Below are 21,392 nucleotides of genomic sequence, written 5' to 3' on the forward strand. Positions count from 1 at the left end.
ATTTGTGCTATAAATATACCTTGTATATAATATTACACATATTGCCCACCTTATTGTGCTTACAAAACATATTGTTGACTTCTTGTACATTTTTTGGAGATCATTTAAAATAATGGGCATTACTCTGAGGCTTATCGTATTGCTTATGCAGGTGGAAAATGTTATAATGTACATTTCTCTGCTGCTAGAGAATTTTCACTTCACGTTTGCCTTAATTATGGTAATTCAAAAATAGTTAGGAATATGTTGAGTAAAGGTATAGGGCCTCATTTACTAACGAGTTTTATCACCAAAACGAGTGATAAATGTCACTGTATATGATAAATGGTGCTCCAGCCAATCACCTCCCAACTGTCAACTGTTAGAAAGATGACAGTTGGGAGCTGATTGGCTGGAGCACCATTTATCATATACAGTGACATTTATCACTCGTTTTGGTGTTAAAAACTCATTAGTAAATGGGGGCCATAATAAGGTATAAAAATTACTAATAAGTAATTGGTGTTTGCATACTTCCATTACAACTTGCTGGGAAGGTCTTTTATGTATATCAAATAATCTGTCACATAAGTTTTGTAATTTTGTAGTCTTCCTCCAATGTCCAATTGTCACCTCCCTATCATGTGTCTCATTAGTAACCCCTTGGCACACCAGTGTATACCTGTATACCCTCCTGCACTCCTTACACTCATGTGTTACTTCCCTGCTTCCCTTATCTATTTTCTCATTGTGTTAATTTGTTGATTTGTTAGTTGCTTTTGCTATGCTGGTTTAACAATATAAAAAACAACCTCCCAACAACCCCCTTCTAAATAAAAGGTACCCCTTTAGCGCTATGTCTAGGAAAAATAAATTTGTGCAATTAATGAATGGTTTGCATTAAAGTACAAGTATCAAAATATATGTGCCACAAGTATAGGACTTGTTCATGATATTTCCATAGGTGTGGACGAACCTGTCTGCGTAGCCTACCGTACATTATTTTAATAAGCAGGATATTGAGCTGTGCTTTGTCTATAACAGGACAGCCTATAAAACTAAAGATGGGTACACACCTGACAGATATATCTGCAGATGATGGTCTTTCATATACACTAAACGGCCATCATCTGTGTCTTGCTGCGGGTCCCGGCGACCAGGGGGTGTGTGGGGGGCATGTCCCGGTGGGCGGGGAGCGTGTCCCGCCCCCCCTCCTCGCGGCTGCCGCTGTGTGTGTACGGGCGGTCTGCAGACTGCCCGTACACACCTGCCGATGGACAGATATGTCTGCAGACATATCTGTCCATCGGCTGTGCAGCACAGCCAATGCGATATGTCGGTGAACGCCGACGTTCACCGACATATAGTGGGTACACACTGCCCGACGGGCAGCAGATACATTGGCCGATCAAGCGATCGGCCAATGTATCTGTCAGTGTGTACCCAGCTTAACCAACACTGCAAGATGAGCATTTGTTATGGAGACCTTGAATAGAGAGATTGTAAAGCGAGATAATGGCTTCAAACACAGACTGTAATGTGACAGTTAGAAGCTAATTGGTTGGTACTTTATCTCTCTCCTCTTTATCTCTTGCCAAGGCTTAGTTCATCTCCTGCACAGTATTCAATGAGTGGGATGTACTAAGATGAAAAATGCGCTAGAACCCCCGAAAATGCAGTTTACCGCAATTCCCATATGTACTAAGCACCAGAATGCAGTGCATTCTGGCGTTTCGTCCCGGTGGGTAACGCCATCTTCAGATGGTGTTACCCAATAGAAGCCTCTGGATTTCTTATCGGGACACCCTCTGAGAAAGATCTAATCAGATCCCTCCCAGCTCCCTCCAAGGCGCGCGTGCAGACGAACGCCAGAGGGACTTTTGGGTGTTAAACCCGGAAGTCCCTCTAGCTGAGGCTATCGCAAAGCACAGCTCTTATCGGGATAGCTGTCCTTTGTGATTTAAAATGCATTTCTAAGTACAGGCCGGGGTAATTAACCCCTGCATGTACCCGATAAGAGGCGGAATGTACTGCATTGTAGATGTGATGCTTAGTACATCCCACCCAATGAGAGAGATGTCAGAAACAGTGCATGAGACAACAATATTATGGTCAGTTCACAAATTTGTGCTTTGCTCAGGAGTGGCAAAAAAGAAAGCATTAGGAAATATCTCCTAGTGTGCAAAAAGCACATTGTCTGCTCAGACACCAGGTGGAGTTGAGATTCTATGGCCAGTCTGATGGATATTCTACCCCCTAATTATAATCCCAATCCTAGGCCTCCCCTTAGTGCCTAACCCTCCCTACACCTCCCCACACACACACGCACACACATATACACAGCCTAATCCTAACCGACGGCATGCTCAGAATGTCAACATTTCACAGGGCGACATTTCAGATGTCAACATTGGGAACATGTCGCCTTTCTGAGGATATCGCCATATTGCCTGATGACATGTTGAACCACATTGTGATGTTGACATTATAAATGTCGACATGGTTACTGTCAACCATCTGACCAAATACCCTGCAAAAACTGAATTAACTCCACTGTAATTGCAGTTAATGGTGCTTATACCAAATATTAAAACAAGAGGATGATAACTTATTTAATCAATGATTCTTTTATTTTTAAATATATAGATTTATTAAATTTTAAGTTATTTACAGCTTTTTTATATGTCATTACAGAATGTTTTGTGTAGATCAGTGGTAAGAACTACAAAATATTCTTAGATGCTGTGACAGAATGTATAATAAACCAGGAAAATAAGTAAAAAACTATTTATTACTAAAGCTACCAAAAGACAGCTATACATATCCTTAAAGAAATAGTTTAAGATTTACCTGGGGACATCAAATAGTAAACTTATAAATTGATTATTGGTTATATTGCCATATAACAGTATTGTGAAATTTGGGTGGCCCCAAAGGTATAAAATAAGGGGTTAGTGGCATTTCAGATGGTACGTATTCTTTCTGAGTCAGATCAGCACAATATCTGTAAGTAAGTAAAATAGTCATTGATACGCTGTAGAAATCATAAATCATTGGGATTATATGACCTTGTTTTCAAGTAGTAATTCTGCTTGTTCCCCCGTCACCACTCACACAGTTAAACTCTGCCAGGTTAGTGCACAGCGGGCATGACAAGCTAAACAATAAATTATTTACACTCTGAGTCATACTCAGCTCATTTCATTAGCAGGGCAGGGGCAGAATGGCAATGTGAGTATTGTGTAAATCCTGCGGGTGACAGCTATTGATTCATGGTGGAAAAAAAAGTGCTTGTTTATTTAATAAGGTTTTCTTTAGAGAAAAAAAAATAGTTTTTTTGCATTCAAAATGTTGCTGTAAACTTATCCAAGTATAGGGACCATGTCAGGTACCCAGGTTTGGGTATCTCGAAAAACTTTGCTCATTTAATCTTTAAGAATGTTTGCAGGATGGTCACTTATATTTTCTCTTTAGTATGCAATGCATATATTGTATTGATTGCTTTTAGATGTCCTATGCAAGCGACCTATGCAAAACTTAGCAAATCCAGAAAGCACTGAGGTTAAATATTGACTTGACAGATCTTTGATAAATTTCAGCAGCTCTGTGTTGGTAACACCCATCCAATTACCGTGATGTAAATCATTGCGAGACAGTGTCTTATCCAGCTGACCCTAACAGAGACTATTCTGTTTCTGAATAACTTATACACTGTTGTTGAATTTTGTGTCTGCAGTGCACTTTTATGGCTAAATATCTTACCTTTCCAGTTTGCACTATTAGCTTGCATATAATACACAGCAATGGGACTCCTTCCATTGGCGTTTTTTGTAACAAACATCTGTATAAACAGCATGTTCTATGATTTCATACAGCAGCAGCTCTCCAAAGTAACCATTGTTATCGATCATGTAACATCACCCCACTGTCAGCACTTAAGTTAACATGCAAGCACTTACTATACTCCAGAGCTGTCACAATATTCCCTTAGCGGTTCTATGGTATGTGACTATCTCACATTCTCAGATGAGAACCTCACAGAGAATGGTGACTTACATGATCGGTAGTAAAGGGTACGGGGGTGTCATTCTTTGTGTAAGTGTGTGGATTCATATGGTCCTGTTTTTTAGATTGTTTTATTTTTTTTCTTGCTTATATTTAAACTTCTGTATGATACTGGATATATGTACCCCTACAGTGGACTTATGCTTTTGTAGAAGTCCTAAGTGATAATGTCATTATCATTTTCTGTACATTATCCCATATGCATTTATATATCTAGTTATTTGGCTTATTCATCTAGTGTTTCCTCTTTTTAATTCTTGTTCTGCTCTTTCTTTGGGCTTAAATTACAATGTGAAATGCCTGGGTTTTCTGTACATGGAAAGAGGGTGATACATAAGTAATGTATTGTGAATGGGAGAGACAATGATGCTTTGGCCTTTGGCAGCAGCACAAGTTTCAGGTGTATATCCTAATTTTTGTTCTATATATTCAGGAAATGTAAATAATGAAACATACAATTCACAATTAGTGCAGGCTGCAACTAGTACTGTACAATCCAGTTGACAATGAACAAGGTAGAAAGGTACAAATATGGCTGTTCTAATTTGTGCAGACACATTCTAGAATTGTATCAGATTAGGAGAGCCATGATACACTGAGGACTGCTCATTATCTGATAGATCAGGGTCTGCTGCATGGTGCATTTAGGTTTACAGAAAACGTTTTGTTTACACGAGCCAGGATCACTAATGAACAATTAGCTTGTCTGTGATGGGATAACTTATTAGTATGTTGCCTTGTATAGGGAACGCGATCAGGCACTGTAGTGAGGAAAAGGGCTGGCTTCCTCCTGAACTCTTCAACTGCACTACGCTGACCTTCTTGGAACTGAAAACTCTGGTAAGAGCATTACTAAGCTGCCCAAACACTAAATCCATTTTAACATCACTCTTTACCCTCCTTCATTCGCACACACAATGCTGAGGTAAACTGCATCAGATTCCGCAAAGTGCAGCTAACAAAATTGAGGCTATTGTCTATGTTACCAGAGCATAGGTATGTGACCGTATTCTCCTCTAGGATACAAGCTGGTAATATACCAAGGTGAGGCAACATGAAGCAGTCCAGCTGCTACTGAAACACAACACTCCCAGCAGGCCATGGCAACCAGCGGGCGTGAGAGTTGGCTTTCAGCAATCTCATTACCTGGTACAAGATACCTAGCTTTGCACTCAAATATTTTTGAATCTCAGGGATTTTACAATGTAGAATAAATTACCATAGCACCATTAATTATCAGAAAATGAATAGTAGAAAGTATAGGGGCATATTGGTAAATGAATATACGCAGATATTGTATCTCAATATATTTTAAAAAAAAATTATTCATGTGTTTATGTAATGATTTTGAGATATGGTAAAATTGTCTGTAGCATAATGCTTGTATTCCTTGTATGAAGCATGTTATTGTGGCCCCGTTAGGTATGAAGCATGTTATTGTGGCCCTGTTAGGTATGAAGCATGTTATTGTGGCCCCATTAGGTATGAAGCATGTTATTGTGGCCCCATTAGGTATGAAGCATGTTATTGTGGCCCCGTTAGGTATGAAGCATGTTATTGTGGCCCCGTTGGGTATGAAGCATGTTATTGTGGCCCTGTTAGATTTGAAGCATGTTATTGTGGCCCCGTTAGGTATGAAGCATGTTATTGTGGCCCCGTTAGGTATGAAGCATGTTATTGTGGCCCTGTTAGGTATGAAGCATGTTATTGTGGCCCCGTTAGGTATGAAGCATGTTATTGTGGCCCTGTTAGGTATGAGGCATGTTATTGTGGCCCTGTTAGGTATGAGGCATGTTATTGTGGCCCTGTTAGGTATGAGGCATGTTATTGTGGCCCTGTTGGGTATGAGGCATGTTATTGTGGCCCTGTTAGGTATGAAGCATGTTATTGTGGCCCTGTTAGGTATGAGGCATGTTATTGTGGCCCTGTTAGGTATGAGGCATGTTATTGTGGCCCTGTTAGGTATGAGGCATGTTATTGTGGCCCTGTTAGGTATGAAGCATGTTATTGTGGCCCTGTTAGGTATGAGGCATGTTATTGTGGCCCTGTTAGGTATGAGGCATGTTATTGTGGCCCTGTTAGGTATGAGGCATGTTATTGTGGCCCTGTTAGGTATGAGGCATGTTATTGTGGCCCTGTTAGGTATGAGGCATGTTATTGTGGCCCTGTTAGGTATGAGGCATGTTATTGTGGCCCTGTTAGGTATGAAGCATGTTATTGTGGCCCCGTTAGGTATGAAGCATGTTATTGTGGCCCTGTTAGGTATGAGGCATGTTATTGTGGCCCTGTTAGGTATGAGGCATGTTATTGTGGCCCTGTTAGGTATGAGGCATGCTGGTGAGTGTTCTGGTAACTTGAATGGACAGTCAGAGCTATGGAGCTGTGTAATAATAGGTAGTGCTTCTTATTCTTTTGCTGACAGTCAGAAGCTTGTGTACTCAGCTCTACAAACATGTTTTGTTCGTGGATGTCAGGAATCCTGTGCATGTCTCGTGCTGCTGTTAATGCCTTTGTCATTACACAACACCAATACACTTTGTGGTATGCCTTAAAGTATTTATACAGTTAGTATAAACAACATGGCTGATTTGTGCACACCTTTTAGCAAAACAACCTGAAAGTAGGAGAAGGTGATTGAATCAGGTACGAGTTGCATGTACTGTCATGTGTAAATTTGTTTTCCAGAATGAAAAGCTTCACTGTAATGAGACCACTTTGGATGGTGTCAAGTCCATTGAGATAGCTCGAGTTCTGCAGAACGCCACCAATCACACAAGGCCGTTCTTCGGGAATGACATCAGAACCAGCTACCAAATGCTGGTGAGGGTATTGCAGTATGAGAGCCAGCAACAAGGGTTTGACTTGGCTGCAACAAGAGATGTGGAATTTAATGAGGTACGCTCTCTTCCTGTGTCAGCTGAGGGCATGTGCAGTATTATATACCCTATGTCCTCTCCACAGCATTCACTTGGTTTGCGCTAATATCTATGGATCTCTTACTGTACAGGGCAGAGTAATTTGTTGGTGCTTTTATAAATATTGATGATGACGTAGGGCACCCATCACCACTGGCTATTTTATAGGGGTGTAGTCAATTGAGCACAGTGTAAAGTCCATTGTAAGCACATAGCAACTTGGAGCCACTTTTATAACTGTATGTAGCAAGTTTTCTAGAAAAATCAAAGAATAACAAAAACTTTAAAAAAAACCCAAAAGCCATAGAAATAGAGAAAAGAGAGACAGTAAAAATATGCACCAAGACGAGAAGTGACTCCAAGAAATTGGTGGTTCATTAGTACTGGGGTAGTCAGTGCAGAAAGGCCAGGTTTCTGCAATATATGTATATCCATAATTTATTATGGATAATTAATGTTTATAAGTTTTCACAAACCAGATCCACAAGCAGCAGCAGTGAGACAGAGATTTGTATTAGAAGACAGGGAAATGAGTTATAACAATTTATGAACACATTCCCAAATATTATTACAAATGTTTCACTGTAATTCTACAGTCTATTTGCATTAGATGTGATAATCAGGCATGTGTTAGAAGGTCAGCAGTGATTTCTGATGATAAGTGGAACTGGCATAAATATAGCTATGTGCAGTGAATAACTATTAGGTGCTTCTTTTTGAGACAGAGTTTTTTCTGTTACATTCAAAAAATGAAAAGAATACTATAGCTCCGTCCTCTGCAAGCTTTAGGTTCTTAGGTATCCAAAGTGTAGATGTGATATAATAGATGACTCCAGCCAAACACCTGTTGTTGTTTTATGCAATGAAGCATCATGTAGGTTAACAAAATATGTGACTGTTCCCATACAGTCATAGAATTGAAGATGTGAATGGTAATGTACAGATTTTATGGGAAGCTTAGTCTTTAACCCTACTTGGGGATTGACAAAGTTTACATTTATTGTTGGTGGCAAAGCAACCTGAGACCTTTTGAAGTATATACAATTGGGGGAGACAATTTGTAGACAATTGCTTATGGTATATTTCCTGCATTCAAGACGTATGTATAGTACTCTTAATAATTTTGAGTGTGGATTCTATGTAAAATTCCGACTATGAGGCATGAGAATCCAATTGTCTATGCATTAACCAAGAGGTGGGTTAAAATAATTTGTAAATATGTGTTTGGACCGACACATCCAGAGCTGCGATGTAATGTTCCCATTTTTTGTGGAATCTTATAATACCATTTTCTATATCAGGAATGGTAGTTCGTCTTTCAAAGTATATAATACGGAGAAGAACACTCTTCACCTCAGCCAAGGAGGGAGAAGACCCCTTAATCCAAAATTTCAAAATCAGTTTCTTCGCCACAGTAAGAATAACAGTTAAGACAGGAGTAATCTCCCTTCTCAACACACCTAAATCCCATACAGAAAACTTCACAAGTAAACATGCTGTTGGCTCTCTAGAGAGATTTAATTTGAAAATTTGATTAATATAGTTAATAATTTTATGTCAAAATACAGCTATCTTCCCACACTGCCAAAAATGTGGCACCCTGCATTCTGTATTTTGGGCACTTCCCAGTTTCTTCTGGGACCATATGTGCTCTCTGAGCCTGTGAAATAAATACTCTGTGCATTATTTTAAAATGTGTTTCCTGCAATGAAGATATTTAAATACCATTAAATTATGTTCCAGGAAAACGTCTAAGTCTGAGAGGTCAGTAATATCATCTGACCACCTTTTAAATGAGTTCATTGCGTCGTGTAGTCTTAACATACATGTTATAGGCCCTCATTCAGAGCCGCTCGTTAGCGGCAGTACGCTCGTTCCGAGCGATGTTTGCACATCTGCGCATGCGTATGGTTTTTAGTACGCATGCGCGAACCAGTCAGTGCGGCCGAAAATCGTTTGTACGCTATATAGCGAATGCCTGCTATTTTGAGTGACAGAATGAGGCGTATGTGGGTGGTAACAGGGGAAGGTGCTTGAAAACGGGGGAGTGGAATTCGAACGCAGGCGTGCTTAAAGGTCAAAACGGGCGTTTTAAGGGTGTGCATAATTAATCCAGCAGCGTCATTGACCACGTCACTTGGTTTTTTTAAACTCAGAACTGCTCGCAAAATAGCGGTTGAAAAAACCAACCACAAGAATAGCGAGCAGTTCATACGCTGTACGATGTACTCGATTAATCAAATAAATAGCGGACATGACGTATGGTGCGAGCGGCCAGGGGGCGTTTTTATCAAATAAACGAGCGTATGTTTTGCTCGCTCGTTCAGACTTAGAGGTGCGAACAGACTGCAATTTGTGAACAGATCATTTGAATAGCCACCCCTTGTTTTTGAACGAACGACCGCAAATAGCGAACGGCTCTGAATGAGGGCCATAGTGTTTAAGTCTAAAGAGACTAATGCGAGAAAAGGAAAAGATAGTCTGCATAGGGTCAGGTGTTTCATCATTAGACATTGGCTTGGGTAGTGTATTAATGAAGTGCCTAATCTGCAAGTACATAAAAAAAATGGCTATTCGATAAATTAAATTTGCTTTTTTAATTCAGAAAAAGACATCAGTACCCCACCCGGATCAAAAACATCCCGGATTGATGCAATTCCGGCCTTCACCCCTTATACAAGGCATTCTGTATGTCTGGCAAAAAAGCTGGGTTTCCCCAAAAAGTTGTAAACCTGAAAGAGCATGGGTTCCTCTGTAATTTTGTATTAGTATTCCTCCAGGATTGATATGTATAAAAAAATAGGATACTAGAGAATATCTTAATAGGAATGTCTTTCTTGGGGGAATGAAGCAATGCGCTGGGAGAAAATGGAGAAAACAATTCTACCTCTAAGTTATAATTCACAAATATAGATCGGCACCAGAACCAGTCCAATATATATCTGAAAGATGTTGCCCTACTAAAAGATTGTAGGTCAGGTAAATTTACTCCTCCCTCCGAACAAGGTAGTTGCAATTTAGAATATGCTATTCTTGGTTTTCTTTTATTCCATAAAAATTTTGAGAAAATAGAGTCTACATAAGATGCGTTTTTTTTTTTTTCTTAAGACTCAAGGGAGGCATTTGTAATAAATAAGACAGTTTAGGAAAGGCTATGCTCTTGATTACCGTGGTTCTGCCTAACAAGGACAGAGGCAGATTCATCCATCCCATCAATAGCTTAGATATACTTGTCAAAATAGGTTTAAAATTAACAGTATATAGATCAACTAATGACCTGGGAATCCGTATTCCCAGGTATGTCAGTGCATTTGTATAAATTAGATATCAAGTGGATGAAGTCCAATGATAATATTACATTAGTATCCCGACATCCCGAGGACTCCACCCACTGCATGATTGAAAGCACCTTTCTAATATTTGCAACAGACTGGCGGCCGTGAATGACGTTTGGATATTTTTTAGAGTAATTGCTTCACATACGCAGTGTTAAAACAATTAAGCTTTGAGAATAATAACGCCTCAATCTGTATTCACTCATTTAGTACAATGTGTTTTTTCCTCTCATACCCGGCTACATGCACTATGCTAGCGCCGGGCGTTTTGTTAGCTGAGAATGCGTCTAAGTCACAATGTGATGTCACAAGGACGCACCAGGAGACTGTGCTGATTAATGTGATATGTGACACTTGTATATCTGTGTGTGACTGAGTCTCTCAGCATGTGAAGTGCTACGATGCAGCGACCGTAGCTTTTTTTTATGTTAAGTTCCTTTTCCAGACTCCGTCACACACAGATATACAGAGTGGGTTTATAGACCTATATAAACATCCAGGCAAACTTTCAGTTTTCAATTTACATAAAGCAGATGGTTATAAGGACAAGTAGACCTGCAGCGATAAACCATCAGATTGCTATTATACATTTCAGAGCAGTACAGATATTCTTTACAAAGGAGCACTAGATGCCTAAGGATTTATACAATAGACCCAAAAGAGGGACAGTTTGGAAAGGAAAATGAATTACAAAAGAAGCACAGTCCTGTGAAATGGACACAGTGGGGAGGTATACAGTACATTGGATTTGACGACCGTGCACCTAGTAAAACCATTACCTTGAGATCACATTTTGTGACTAAGGCAGCTTCACCAAACATACTGAGGATTTATGGGATATTTGTTAACTGAGCTCTTTTTGAACAATAAGTAGTGAGATATGCCAGTCAGAATGCAGTTTGTTGAATGACGATATCTAAAGATCATCCGCGTTCCGTAAAGACAGGTTAATATGTCTGCTGCCTGGGGCTCTAAGCCTCTTTCACTCTTTTCAAAGTTTTCGAAGCAGAGTCCTAATTTCTTAACAGTATTAAGATTTGAAGCCAAAGCAGTGTTGGGTTTCTAGTTTAATAATTACCGTAATCTCTGAACTTGGCTAAGACTCACCAGTGAAAAGCTGCTTTAAAGGATTACTGGTAAGTAATGCAATTTGCAACCAAGAAGTACATTATATGAGAGGCAATACCACTCAGAGGGAGCCGTATATGTCATTGTTACCAAAGTCTGCCGCATGTTCTTACAAATCAGGGCCAACGTCCAATGGACTCCGGAATCTTTTTTGAATTTTGTTCATTATTTGCCATTTGATTTTTTTTTTTTTTGTATTTCAATTTATGGATTAGACAGTTAAAGTACATATCCCTGGATTTGTCTTTATTGCAGAACGTCATCCATGCAGGTAGTGCAATATTAGATCGCAGCAACAAAGATCATTGGGAACAGATCCAAAGGACAGAAGGCGGCACTGCACATCTGCTGAAGCACTATGAAGAGTATGCCAACAATGTAGCAAGGAACTTGAAAAAGACTTATATGAAGCCTTTTGTCATCGTCACTAAAAATATTAGTGAGTTTTACCTTTTGGGTTGTATTACTCTAGCACATAGCTTATAGCGCACATATATTATATGCATATGTTATTAGTAGGGTTTGTAGAAATGACTGTATAAGGTTACAGTGTGTGACGATTACAGATAGAGGGTGTGTGCGGTAATATGTTAGTAAGATACCGTTTTCAAATTCTGTTAGCTCATTAAATGAGTGATAGAGATGTGAAGAAAGGCAATGGGGCAGGAGGTATAGGGTACAGAGGAACAACTTGGATTCAATATTTAAGGTGTACAAATATAATAGATGAGTTTATTGCACATTAGTCAGTACATCTGTATGCAGTACTAAGTCGGTGACTACTTTATAACTGATGCTAAAGTGTAAACAGTGTAAAGTCCACTATAAGCACACACTAGCTTGGAAGGAGACAGTCAGACATTTCTGTAACTGTGTATGTATGAATTGTTATAGAAAAAGCAAATAATAAAAAAACTTACACAAAATACAAAGAAATAGAGAAAATGAAAGTGAAATGAGGGCTGACGTTTAGAGAAGCTATACGCTGGGATTTCCCCCACATTTCTAGCATGATCTCTGCAGGGGCATGTTTTGTAGGTATATTACTCATCTAAGTACCTACATACATTAAATTGTCATTTTGAATATAAAGTGAATCTAAACACAAGCGGTAACATTGTACTGTTATTGTCTCTGCAGGACCACAGGCTCTCTGATCCTCCTGATTCACTAGTACCCCAATAGTATAGGGCATATCCACCACCCCCTGCTTTAGATAGTGCATGGCCAGTTAGATAGTTAGTGCTGCAGCTCTGCTATATTAGATCAATCATTCCTGTAGCCATAACCAAAGTACGGAGATGTAAGATCAATTCACGAGAACAGGAGGCATAACATTTGTCGCTTACATACAGGAACAGTTGCAGTGTGAAAGGTATATTTCCAAATGTTACAAAATAATTTCAGACATGAATAGGATACAATAGATACAATGTTTATAGTTCTGCCCTCACACAGACTGCAAGATTACACATTATGTACCAGTTAGCATATAGAGGGGGAATGGAATAAAATGTTGCACATTTATACATATGAGGGTGGGGTGCAGGCTTAGCTTCTAGTACCAGCACCTCCTTTTGACACAGGACCATTCTTAGAACTTGTGTGTAAACAATTTAAGTAGCTTGCTGTGAATAAAGCCATTGTTAAAGGTGAGCATTGTCCGTTCGAGATGCCGACACTCGAGATCCCAGTGGGCAAAATCCAGACACTGGCATTCCAAAAGGGTTAGGATCCTGACACCCGTCGGGAGGTATCCCAACCTTCCCCCCCCCCCCCCCCAAACCTGACCCTCTCCCCCATAGTGCCTAAACCTACATTTGTGCAGGAAATGTATGTATTACTCTGAATTTATAACGTTACAATGTTTATATTATATTAACTATATTGTTTACTTTAGGTGTTTTGCTTCGTATACATTTTTTTTCTTTACTTATACATTTACTGTTGGGCAGATTTGTTATTTACCAGTGAAGTAATCCTTTATTCTGTCTGGGTACACACATCACAGAATTGGGCACTTACTAATGTGTATACAGTGCTACTAAGTGACTGACCATTTCGTGGATTTTGTCTGGTTTAATGTCCCTTTCCGATTGAGTTTGTATATATGTTATTACTTACAAATACATTTGAAATTATCCAGAGTGATACATAAGGGTGAAATACCCCTTTACATCTTTAAAACTTTGGATTGTCGCTGGAAATTAGGCACAGCTCACCACTATGAAGTAGTCATGACGAGGGGAAGTGCTGACGGTATCCAGTCTATACTGAGACACCTGTTCTCTAGCCAGCCTACAGCAGGTGTGAATGTAAAATAGAATTGGTGCCAGCCATATAATTGGTCGCCTCCTCTTAAGGACTTTCGCATTATTCTGACTGTTATGTGGGCATTATTGTCTAGTAACTGTTATAGGTACAAAACATGGTAATAAGTGTAAAAAAAATAATTTAAATTGCTTATAAGAATTTATAAAATGTCAATTTGTAAAATAATTAATCTCTTGCAATGGTGTTTGCAGTAATAAAGTCATTTATATGTTTATTTCTATATATATTCTTTCTACTAGTCATTGCCGTAGACATATTTGACAAGGCTAATTTCAGTGGAGCCAAAGTCCCTGAGTTTAATGAGATCTACGAAGATTACCCTAAAGATTTGCAGTCCTCAGTCCTGTTCCCTGATACTTTGTTTAAGCCTCCTGAACAAAAAGGTAACATTACAATACTCCTTTGTGCGTCACAATTAATAGCTGTACGGAGTTATGCTAAGTGATATAGGACCTCATTCAGAGTCAGTCGTTGCGGCCGCACGGTTGTAAGGGAAATGGGGCCGGATATGCAAATGATGCACTCGCAAGTTGCGTCCTTAAGATCGGATCGTTAGCTGGCCGACCAAGGGGAGGATGCGGCCGTAAGACAAAAAATACGCCCCCTTCTCGTAAGCATTACACGTCATCTCCGGCCATATAAGGATTAATCGAGTCCATTGGTAACCATCGGAACTGGTCGTAGAGCTTAAGGTTGACCATACCCTCTATTAAGCACTACGATCAGGTCAGTGTACAAACCACCCATGTCACGTGTGCAATGACACTACTTTGTTAATTATGCACTCCCATAAAATGCCGTTCGCATAATTAGGCACACCTGCGTTCGGATCTCCACTCCCCCGTTTTCAAGCACCTTCCCCTGTTACCACCCACAAACGCCTCATTGTGTCACTCAAACTACCGACCTGGCTGTGTTCAAGGAGAGAGAGATTTCTGATCGTAGCAGCTAGTTTGCGTACGCGCATTGCGTACTTTACACATGCGCAGTTTAGCAAACATCGGTGGTGTACGACCGTGCGGCCACAACGACCGACTCTGAATGAGGTCCATAGTCTCTGGGGATCTGTATTTTGACAAGTGCTTTACTTAATATTTTTTTTAAATCCACTAATTAAAATAATCAAAATGTTTTTTTTTTTTTATGTTGCTTTTCATTGCACGGTGCTTGGTGACATTGATACATCAGTCTAAATAATTCAATAATTGATATTGAAAACACTTGTGTTCTTTGCATGGGTTTATTGTTGCCATCCATTACGGTAGTATTTTCAAATGCTGCCATATTTCTTAATTTACCTTTATCATTTTGTGTTTTGATCTGTGTTAAATATTGTTTTCTATGAAAAAAAAACAAAACAATTTTTAGGTTTATTTAATAACCTGGTATAAGCACAAATAACAGATGAGGTAATTAATTTGTCTGATTCTGAAATTCAAAATGAGGATGAGGGTGTAAAAAAAACCCAGCATATATCTCTTGTCTCAGAGGCTTCCGGTCCTGCACTGAGAACAGTGGGTCTTGACCCCTCAGATGTGGCATCTGCGATAATTAACACGATTCTGATCCCTGCCCATTATACATTAATTGTAAAAATAAATGAATAAATAAGAATATACACAAGCTTAATTTTAAAATAAACTTGTATAATTTTAATTTGTTAAAGGGCTCCCCAAAATGCTAATTATTCACTTTTTTGGATAAAATACATATATTTTTAGTACATCAAGTGAAGGCAGGGCTGTTAAAGGAATGCGTAGGATGGTATTTGATAATGAAAATAGAGCAGTATAAGAAGCTTCATACTAACTACAATCTAGATAATAACTTTACAAGCTCTAAAGGCGTAAAGTGTAATTTTCTGGGCTATCTCTGGTGTCATCAGAACACAGTCAGTCACACTTGAATAATTGTTATGGAGATGAAAAATGAATTTGGCACAGTCTGTGTAGGGAAATTGTGTGAAGGGGAATGGGTGCATGAAAGATATCAGCAGCTCATATAATAAAAGAAATTTAGAGAAAAGTAAAGTGAGTAAACCTTATGACATTTGTCCTAGATTCTTATTTAATTTTATGTTGGCAGCTAATTCATCATATTAGGATAAAAAGGGAATTCTAATATAATAAAGCGACCTGCTTTGTAGAATAATTATATAATGTTATATATACAAACCAATTATCCAGAATGTTTAAAGAGCCAGAAAGAAAACAATAGTAATTAATGCCTTACTGGCCTGTAATGTAAATGGCTTTCTGAGGGCTGCAGTACCATAGGCAATACAGGGAAGCCAGGAATAAGGATTTCTCCTATGTAGCCTATTTTTGGCATGGCACTCCAAAGTTATAGAAAAAACCCTGTGCAAAAAAAATAAAAAGGCCCTGATTTAGCAATATGTGATCTTCCATCTCTATAATGATATATAGTTTCTGCTTTGTTTTATCTTAAAATAAGAACAACACAATGATTATCACTTGAACCCTAATAGAGCAAATATTAGAAAATACAACTGAAACTAGTACACAATAAAATTAGGCAAGGTGTCCTATAGCAATATGTCAGATGTTTGCTTTCAGGTTTTAAACTTTGCTACAAAAATTACATTTACAATTTGGTTGCTAAGGGTTACAGCACCTATTGCTATGCACTAGTTTTCTGCTGAAATAGTTCTCTGTTAGCTTGAAGCTGGTAAATAGCAGGACATAAATTGACAAGCCCACAATTATGATGAGAATCAGCCTGAGCAAAGTACTACTCTTTTTATAGAAGGCTTATTTTACAATGCCGGGAGTGGATCGTTTTATAAGTCGCTTAAAGATTTGTTTGCAAACCTTGATTGTTTTAATTAGGTTTATTAACTGAACTCAGCTGTGTGAGACTTCCACATTATATATTAATCATAGCATTTTACATTCTATATACAATTCAATATAAAAGTTTTTTTATATCTACCTTGAGACAATGTTTTGTGTGCAGCCAGTACAAGCTACAATGCCAACTCATTATTATTATTTTTGTTAAGCAGCTCTGGCTACGATAAAGCCTTTTAACCCGAAACATCCCACCAGTGAGGAAGAATTTGATTCTCGTCTGTCTAAACGAAAAAAGAGACAACCAGATCCATCCGACCAGTATGCCGTTGCCATGGTGATAGTGTACCACTCTCTAGGGCAGCTATTACCAGAGAATTATGACCCTGACCGCAGGAGTTTAAGGTACTCTTGGCAACTTCCCATTGTCTGCTCTGTTATGTATGAGTGCACGATTCATATAGATCATGGGCTTTCAAGTACCACCAACAGGTCATGTATTGTGGTTTTCTTTAATCATACACAGATGAGTTCATCCATTTTGCTGGCTCAGTAATTATCCCACCTGTTTCCACAGAAAGAAATCCTGAAAACATGGCCTGTTGGGAAAACTTGAGGGATGAGAAGCACTTGTATAAACAAAATGGTGTGCTATATAAGCTCTTGTTATCGTCATGGGGCCTGATTATAAAGCTGGGTACCCACTTGCTGATGTGACGCCCGACTGCACAATATATAGTTGGTATACACTGCACGATACGGTGACAAACCCCCCAATACTTCGGGCACCGGCTCCATCCACTATGCCGGCGTCGGTATCTGGGTCGTTCCATTGGCCCAACATGCAATCTGATGGAACGACCCCGCTAGACGACCCGCAGGAGCGCATAGTCGCGCATAGTGGGTACACACTGGCCGATGTGGTCGATATGTCGGCCCAATCCGCAGGATCAGGCAACATATCATGTAATGTGTACCCAGCATTAATTACACGCAGCTTTGTATGTGTCCTCACCTAGCCAGTTTTAGTACACAGTGCGTGCAGTGTAGCGCCAGGGTGCATCATTGCGTATCTCTGGGCGATTTGGAGTCAGATGAATTTCGTCTGTTTCTCTCCATATATGCAGGTGGTGTTTCTGGGTGTCAGCTGGGTGTATGCACAGAAGGGAATCGTCTTGTGGGAGTGTCATGGGTGTATAGCCAGAGGCGTGTGTATGCAGAGATTTTAGAGGGATCTCTTGCACCCAGCATGGGGTGGGTGTAAGTGATGATACTAATGATAACGGCTGTCCTTGCTGAAGGAAAAAGTGTGGCTGCGCGATGTGTATGCGTTAGGACACATGTATTAGCAGTACGTTAGCAAAGTATCTCAATGCGGCTGTATGTGACTCCAGCCCATTGTGTGTTGCTGCTTAGTGTGAGTGAAAACATTCTGGAAACATTATCCCTCTGTCATACAATGCTGCTTTATGGCATTAATGTGGCCAAGCAAAGATCACATTAGTCGTCCCCCAATCCGCTTTGCAAAACACTAGGTACATTATTGTTGTGTGATGTAGTATTCTTACAAGAAAAAAAAATATTCCAGTGGAACAATTAGTCTGTGTGATGGTTTAATACATTTTAAGACTGTGAGGTGGACGATAAGAAATCTGTAGTCTTCTGTCTTCACCTAGACTTATGGATAGATATGGACTAGGGCTTGGCTAAGTCTATGGTAAAACCGTTAGAAACCATAGATACACTAGGCTGTGACTTGCTATGCACAGGAATTGGTTTTACACTTGTACAGTCGCAGATGAGCACGACGGAACTTGATGTGAGGAGAGGTCGCAGCTGCTCGCATCGGGCCCCTCTTTACAGATTCAGACTCAGTCGCACACCCTATTGATCAGTGTATGCTAGCAATGTAGTTTTGTCGCTTCTATGGGGCATATTCAATTAGGTGTGAAAAGTCGAGTACTTTTCGCATGCCAAACTTTTCGACGTCATCGCTGGGTTTGTATGCGGAAAAGTATCGGGTGCGTCTCCGCTTATCCCCGTATTCAATTAGAAAGCAGCAAAAACGGCACCCGGCGAATTCGGAACTAGCGAAAAGTCCTGTCAAAAAATGGGGAAAACATTCTGTACCCCCAAAAAACATTGGGGATCACTATAGGGGTGTTCTAGTACCCCTAATAAAGCTAATCTGGGGGGGGGTTTCTCCAAAAGCTTGCTATTAGCGTCTTTGCATAAGTGGTGAAGAATGGCATTAAGCAATATTTTTTCATCAAAATAACTAGTCCCAGCAAATTTGGGGTACATGAAAATGGGTACTACTAACATATTTTGAAGTTGGTAATGTGCAGTTTTAAAAAACTTTAAAAATCCACCTGCCGCAAGCACCTGCAATCTTAAAAACACCTGGGGCATACTTGGGGACTCCACTGGAGTCTGTTTCGCTAGTTATTAAGTTTGTCCCCCAACAAATTGAAAGTACTGTTTTGGGGTGTAAAGTTTTTTTTAAACTTATTTTGACAGTTTACCTTTGGGGTTCAGTCCCAAGGGTGCATGATGGTTCCCGCAAGTTTGCACCCGAAAACCCCAATTCTGCACTTTTTTCAACAGGTTTCATAGGCAAAACTTTTTCGCCTGTTCCAATGCATTGAATATGGGGATAAGTTTTTGCCTGGCGAAGTGATGTCACCGGCGAAACTTTTTCCCCGAAAATGGATTTTTGCACCTAATTGAATATGCCCATATGTGTTTTAGTTATGCAAAAAAGATACATATTTTGAGCCCGGCCTGGCGAGTCGCACGGGACCTGGCACGCTGAGACGGGCTATATGCCACGACTGCAGCAACAGTAAAAGTGCACTCGTCTTATTTGTTCCATGCAGTAATGCAGCCAATAGGCAGAAGTCTGTAGATACCGTATTATTTTTACTGATGCTAGTGCATTATGCTGTACAACAGGATACCAGAGGAATGGTATAAACTCTTGGGAACACACATAGGGGCATATTTAATTGTGTGCGAGAATTGCTAAAAATCTGCACCTGCGTAAGTATCCAATTAGCTCAATTAATCCTTAATTACTCACCTTCCGAAGCGCTGTCTTCTGCATCTTCTTCTGCATCCAGCATTGGGAGCCGGCTCTTCTGCAGCATGGTGAGTATGTCGGTGTGAGTGAGTGTGTGTGTGTGACCCCCGGTGCGGTGTGTCTGGCCCCCCCGGAATGGGCGCTGGGAGAACCACATCTCCCAGTAGCCCTTGCTCCTTTCATCAGCCCCCAGGACTCCCAGCAGCCCCCTCTCCAGTAAGAAGAGAGAGGGGAAGTCACTGGGAGCCGTGGAGACCTCCTGTCAGGTGACCACTATTTTTTCAATTGAATACTGCGGGTAGCGGGAGCAGGCATACCCGCGGTGTTCCGGAATTGGACGCGAGGTGCGCAAGATTTTTAATTTGCTAAATCTCGCGCCCATTGTATATGCCCCATAGAGTAAGATGGCATAAGTACTGAAGAAGGGAGTTAGGCAATGGTCAGACAGAGAGGATAACAGCAAAGATCCTTTGTGTCTCACGGAAAAATGTCCAACACAACATTGCAGGAACACGCCTAGATATTAGGAACACCACTGGTTTTATATAATTCTATAAAGTGTAAGCAGCGTATTCATTTTACAAATCAGGGTATATTTGTGTTTTTATTTGTTTTATAGTGAGACAATAACTCTTGACAGCAAATGTTTATTGGAAGCAGTTTGTATAATGCAGTATTTCACTGGTCTATTCCGCACAGAGTTCCCAATCGGCCCATCATTAACACGCCTATTTTAAGTGCAACCGTACATAATGAAGGGGAACCGCTTCCACCCCAACTGGACCAGCCAATAATACTGGAGTATACAATGCTGGAAACGGAGGAGAGAACTAAACCTGTGTGTGTATTCTGGAACCATTCCATCATGTAAGTGTCTATTTGTTTCTATTACTTGCAGATAAACGTCAGAAGATGTTATTATTAAGTCACAAATCATGTGTATATTTGTCATTACTGGAAAAACTACTTTCTTAGATCTTGTTTGGCCTAATGTTTTGTATGATATTTGCCAGATCTGGGAGCACAGGAGGGTGGTCTTCTAAAGGCTGTGAGCTGATCTCCCGGAATAAGAGCCATGTTACCTGTCAGTGCAATCACATGACCAGCTTTGCTGTGTTAATGGACATTTCTAAGCGAGAAGTAAGTTGCTGAGAAGAATAAGATAGAAAAGGAACAAATTGAGTTGTATACCGTGATAAAAAATAAAATCATTCTGTACTTAAGCAGATGTTGACAATGAAGCATAAATAAGTTATTATGCATTAGCCACATCTGTATTGAAAGTCTAACGGCTATCGAGTGCTCAATGATTGCTGTATGGGCAGTCCTCCAGCTAATCACTGTGCAAACTTGGAAATAAGAACAGATATTGGTGTAGGATGTTGCGAATATGGAATAATAGTGTTAATTGTTGTGGATAATTAAGATGTCTGAAGAGAGTGAGTACGGGTCCATCAAGTTTCAACCATTTATAAATTCTGATTACACGGACCCATAGGAGACAAAACAAAAGCCTAATGGTACGTACACACTAGGCGATTTTACTGAGCAATTGCACGAGTACGATATTGTAATCGTGCAATCGCTCAGTAATCGTGCACTATAATGTCGGAAATGACCAGCTTTGTCCCCAACACTTGTTTTAAATAATTTATACATATATATATATATGGCAGTGATGTAATATTGTCTAATTATTTGGTTACAGTTAAGTGTTGGATGTGCCTTACATATCTATGTTGCT

At 39.8% G+C, this 21,392-nt stretch overlaps 1 protein-coding gene across 2 annotated transcripts in view; it reads left to right on the forward strand.

The window, feature by feature from the left end:
- The window catches only part of CELSR1 (cadherin EGF LAG seven-pass G-type receptor 1), a 174,621-nt gene that overhangs the window by 131,652 nt on the left and 21,577 nt on the right, over positions 1-21,392 (forward strand). For both annotated transcript variants that reach the window (XM_088480162.1, XM_088480163.1), the window contains exons 17-23: positions 4,790-4,884; positions 6,730-6,939; positions 11,678-11,861; positions 13,996-14,139; positions 16,782-16,971; positions 20,348-20,515; positions 20,662-20,788. In XM_088480162.1, the coding sequence (XP_088336288.1) occupies positions 4,790-4,884; positions 6,730-6,939; positions 11,678-11,861; positions 13,996-14,139; positions 16,782-16,971; positions 20,348-20,515; positions 20,662-20,788 (1,118 nt within the window). The remainder of the gene's footprint in view (positions 1-4,789; positions 4,885-6,729; positions 6,940-11,677; positions 11,862-13,995; positions 14,140-16,781; positions 16,972-20,347; positions 20,516-20,661; positions 20,789-21,392) is intronic.

Source organism: Taudactylus pleione, unplaced genomic scaffold, assembly GCF_031769625.1.
Source record: "Taudactylus pleione unplaced genomic scaffold, aTauple2 ptg000251l, whole genome shotgun sequence".
Classification (NCBI taxonomy): Eukaryota; Metazoa; Chordata; class Amphibia; order Anura; family Myobatrachidae; genus Taudactylus; species Taudactylus pleione.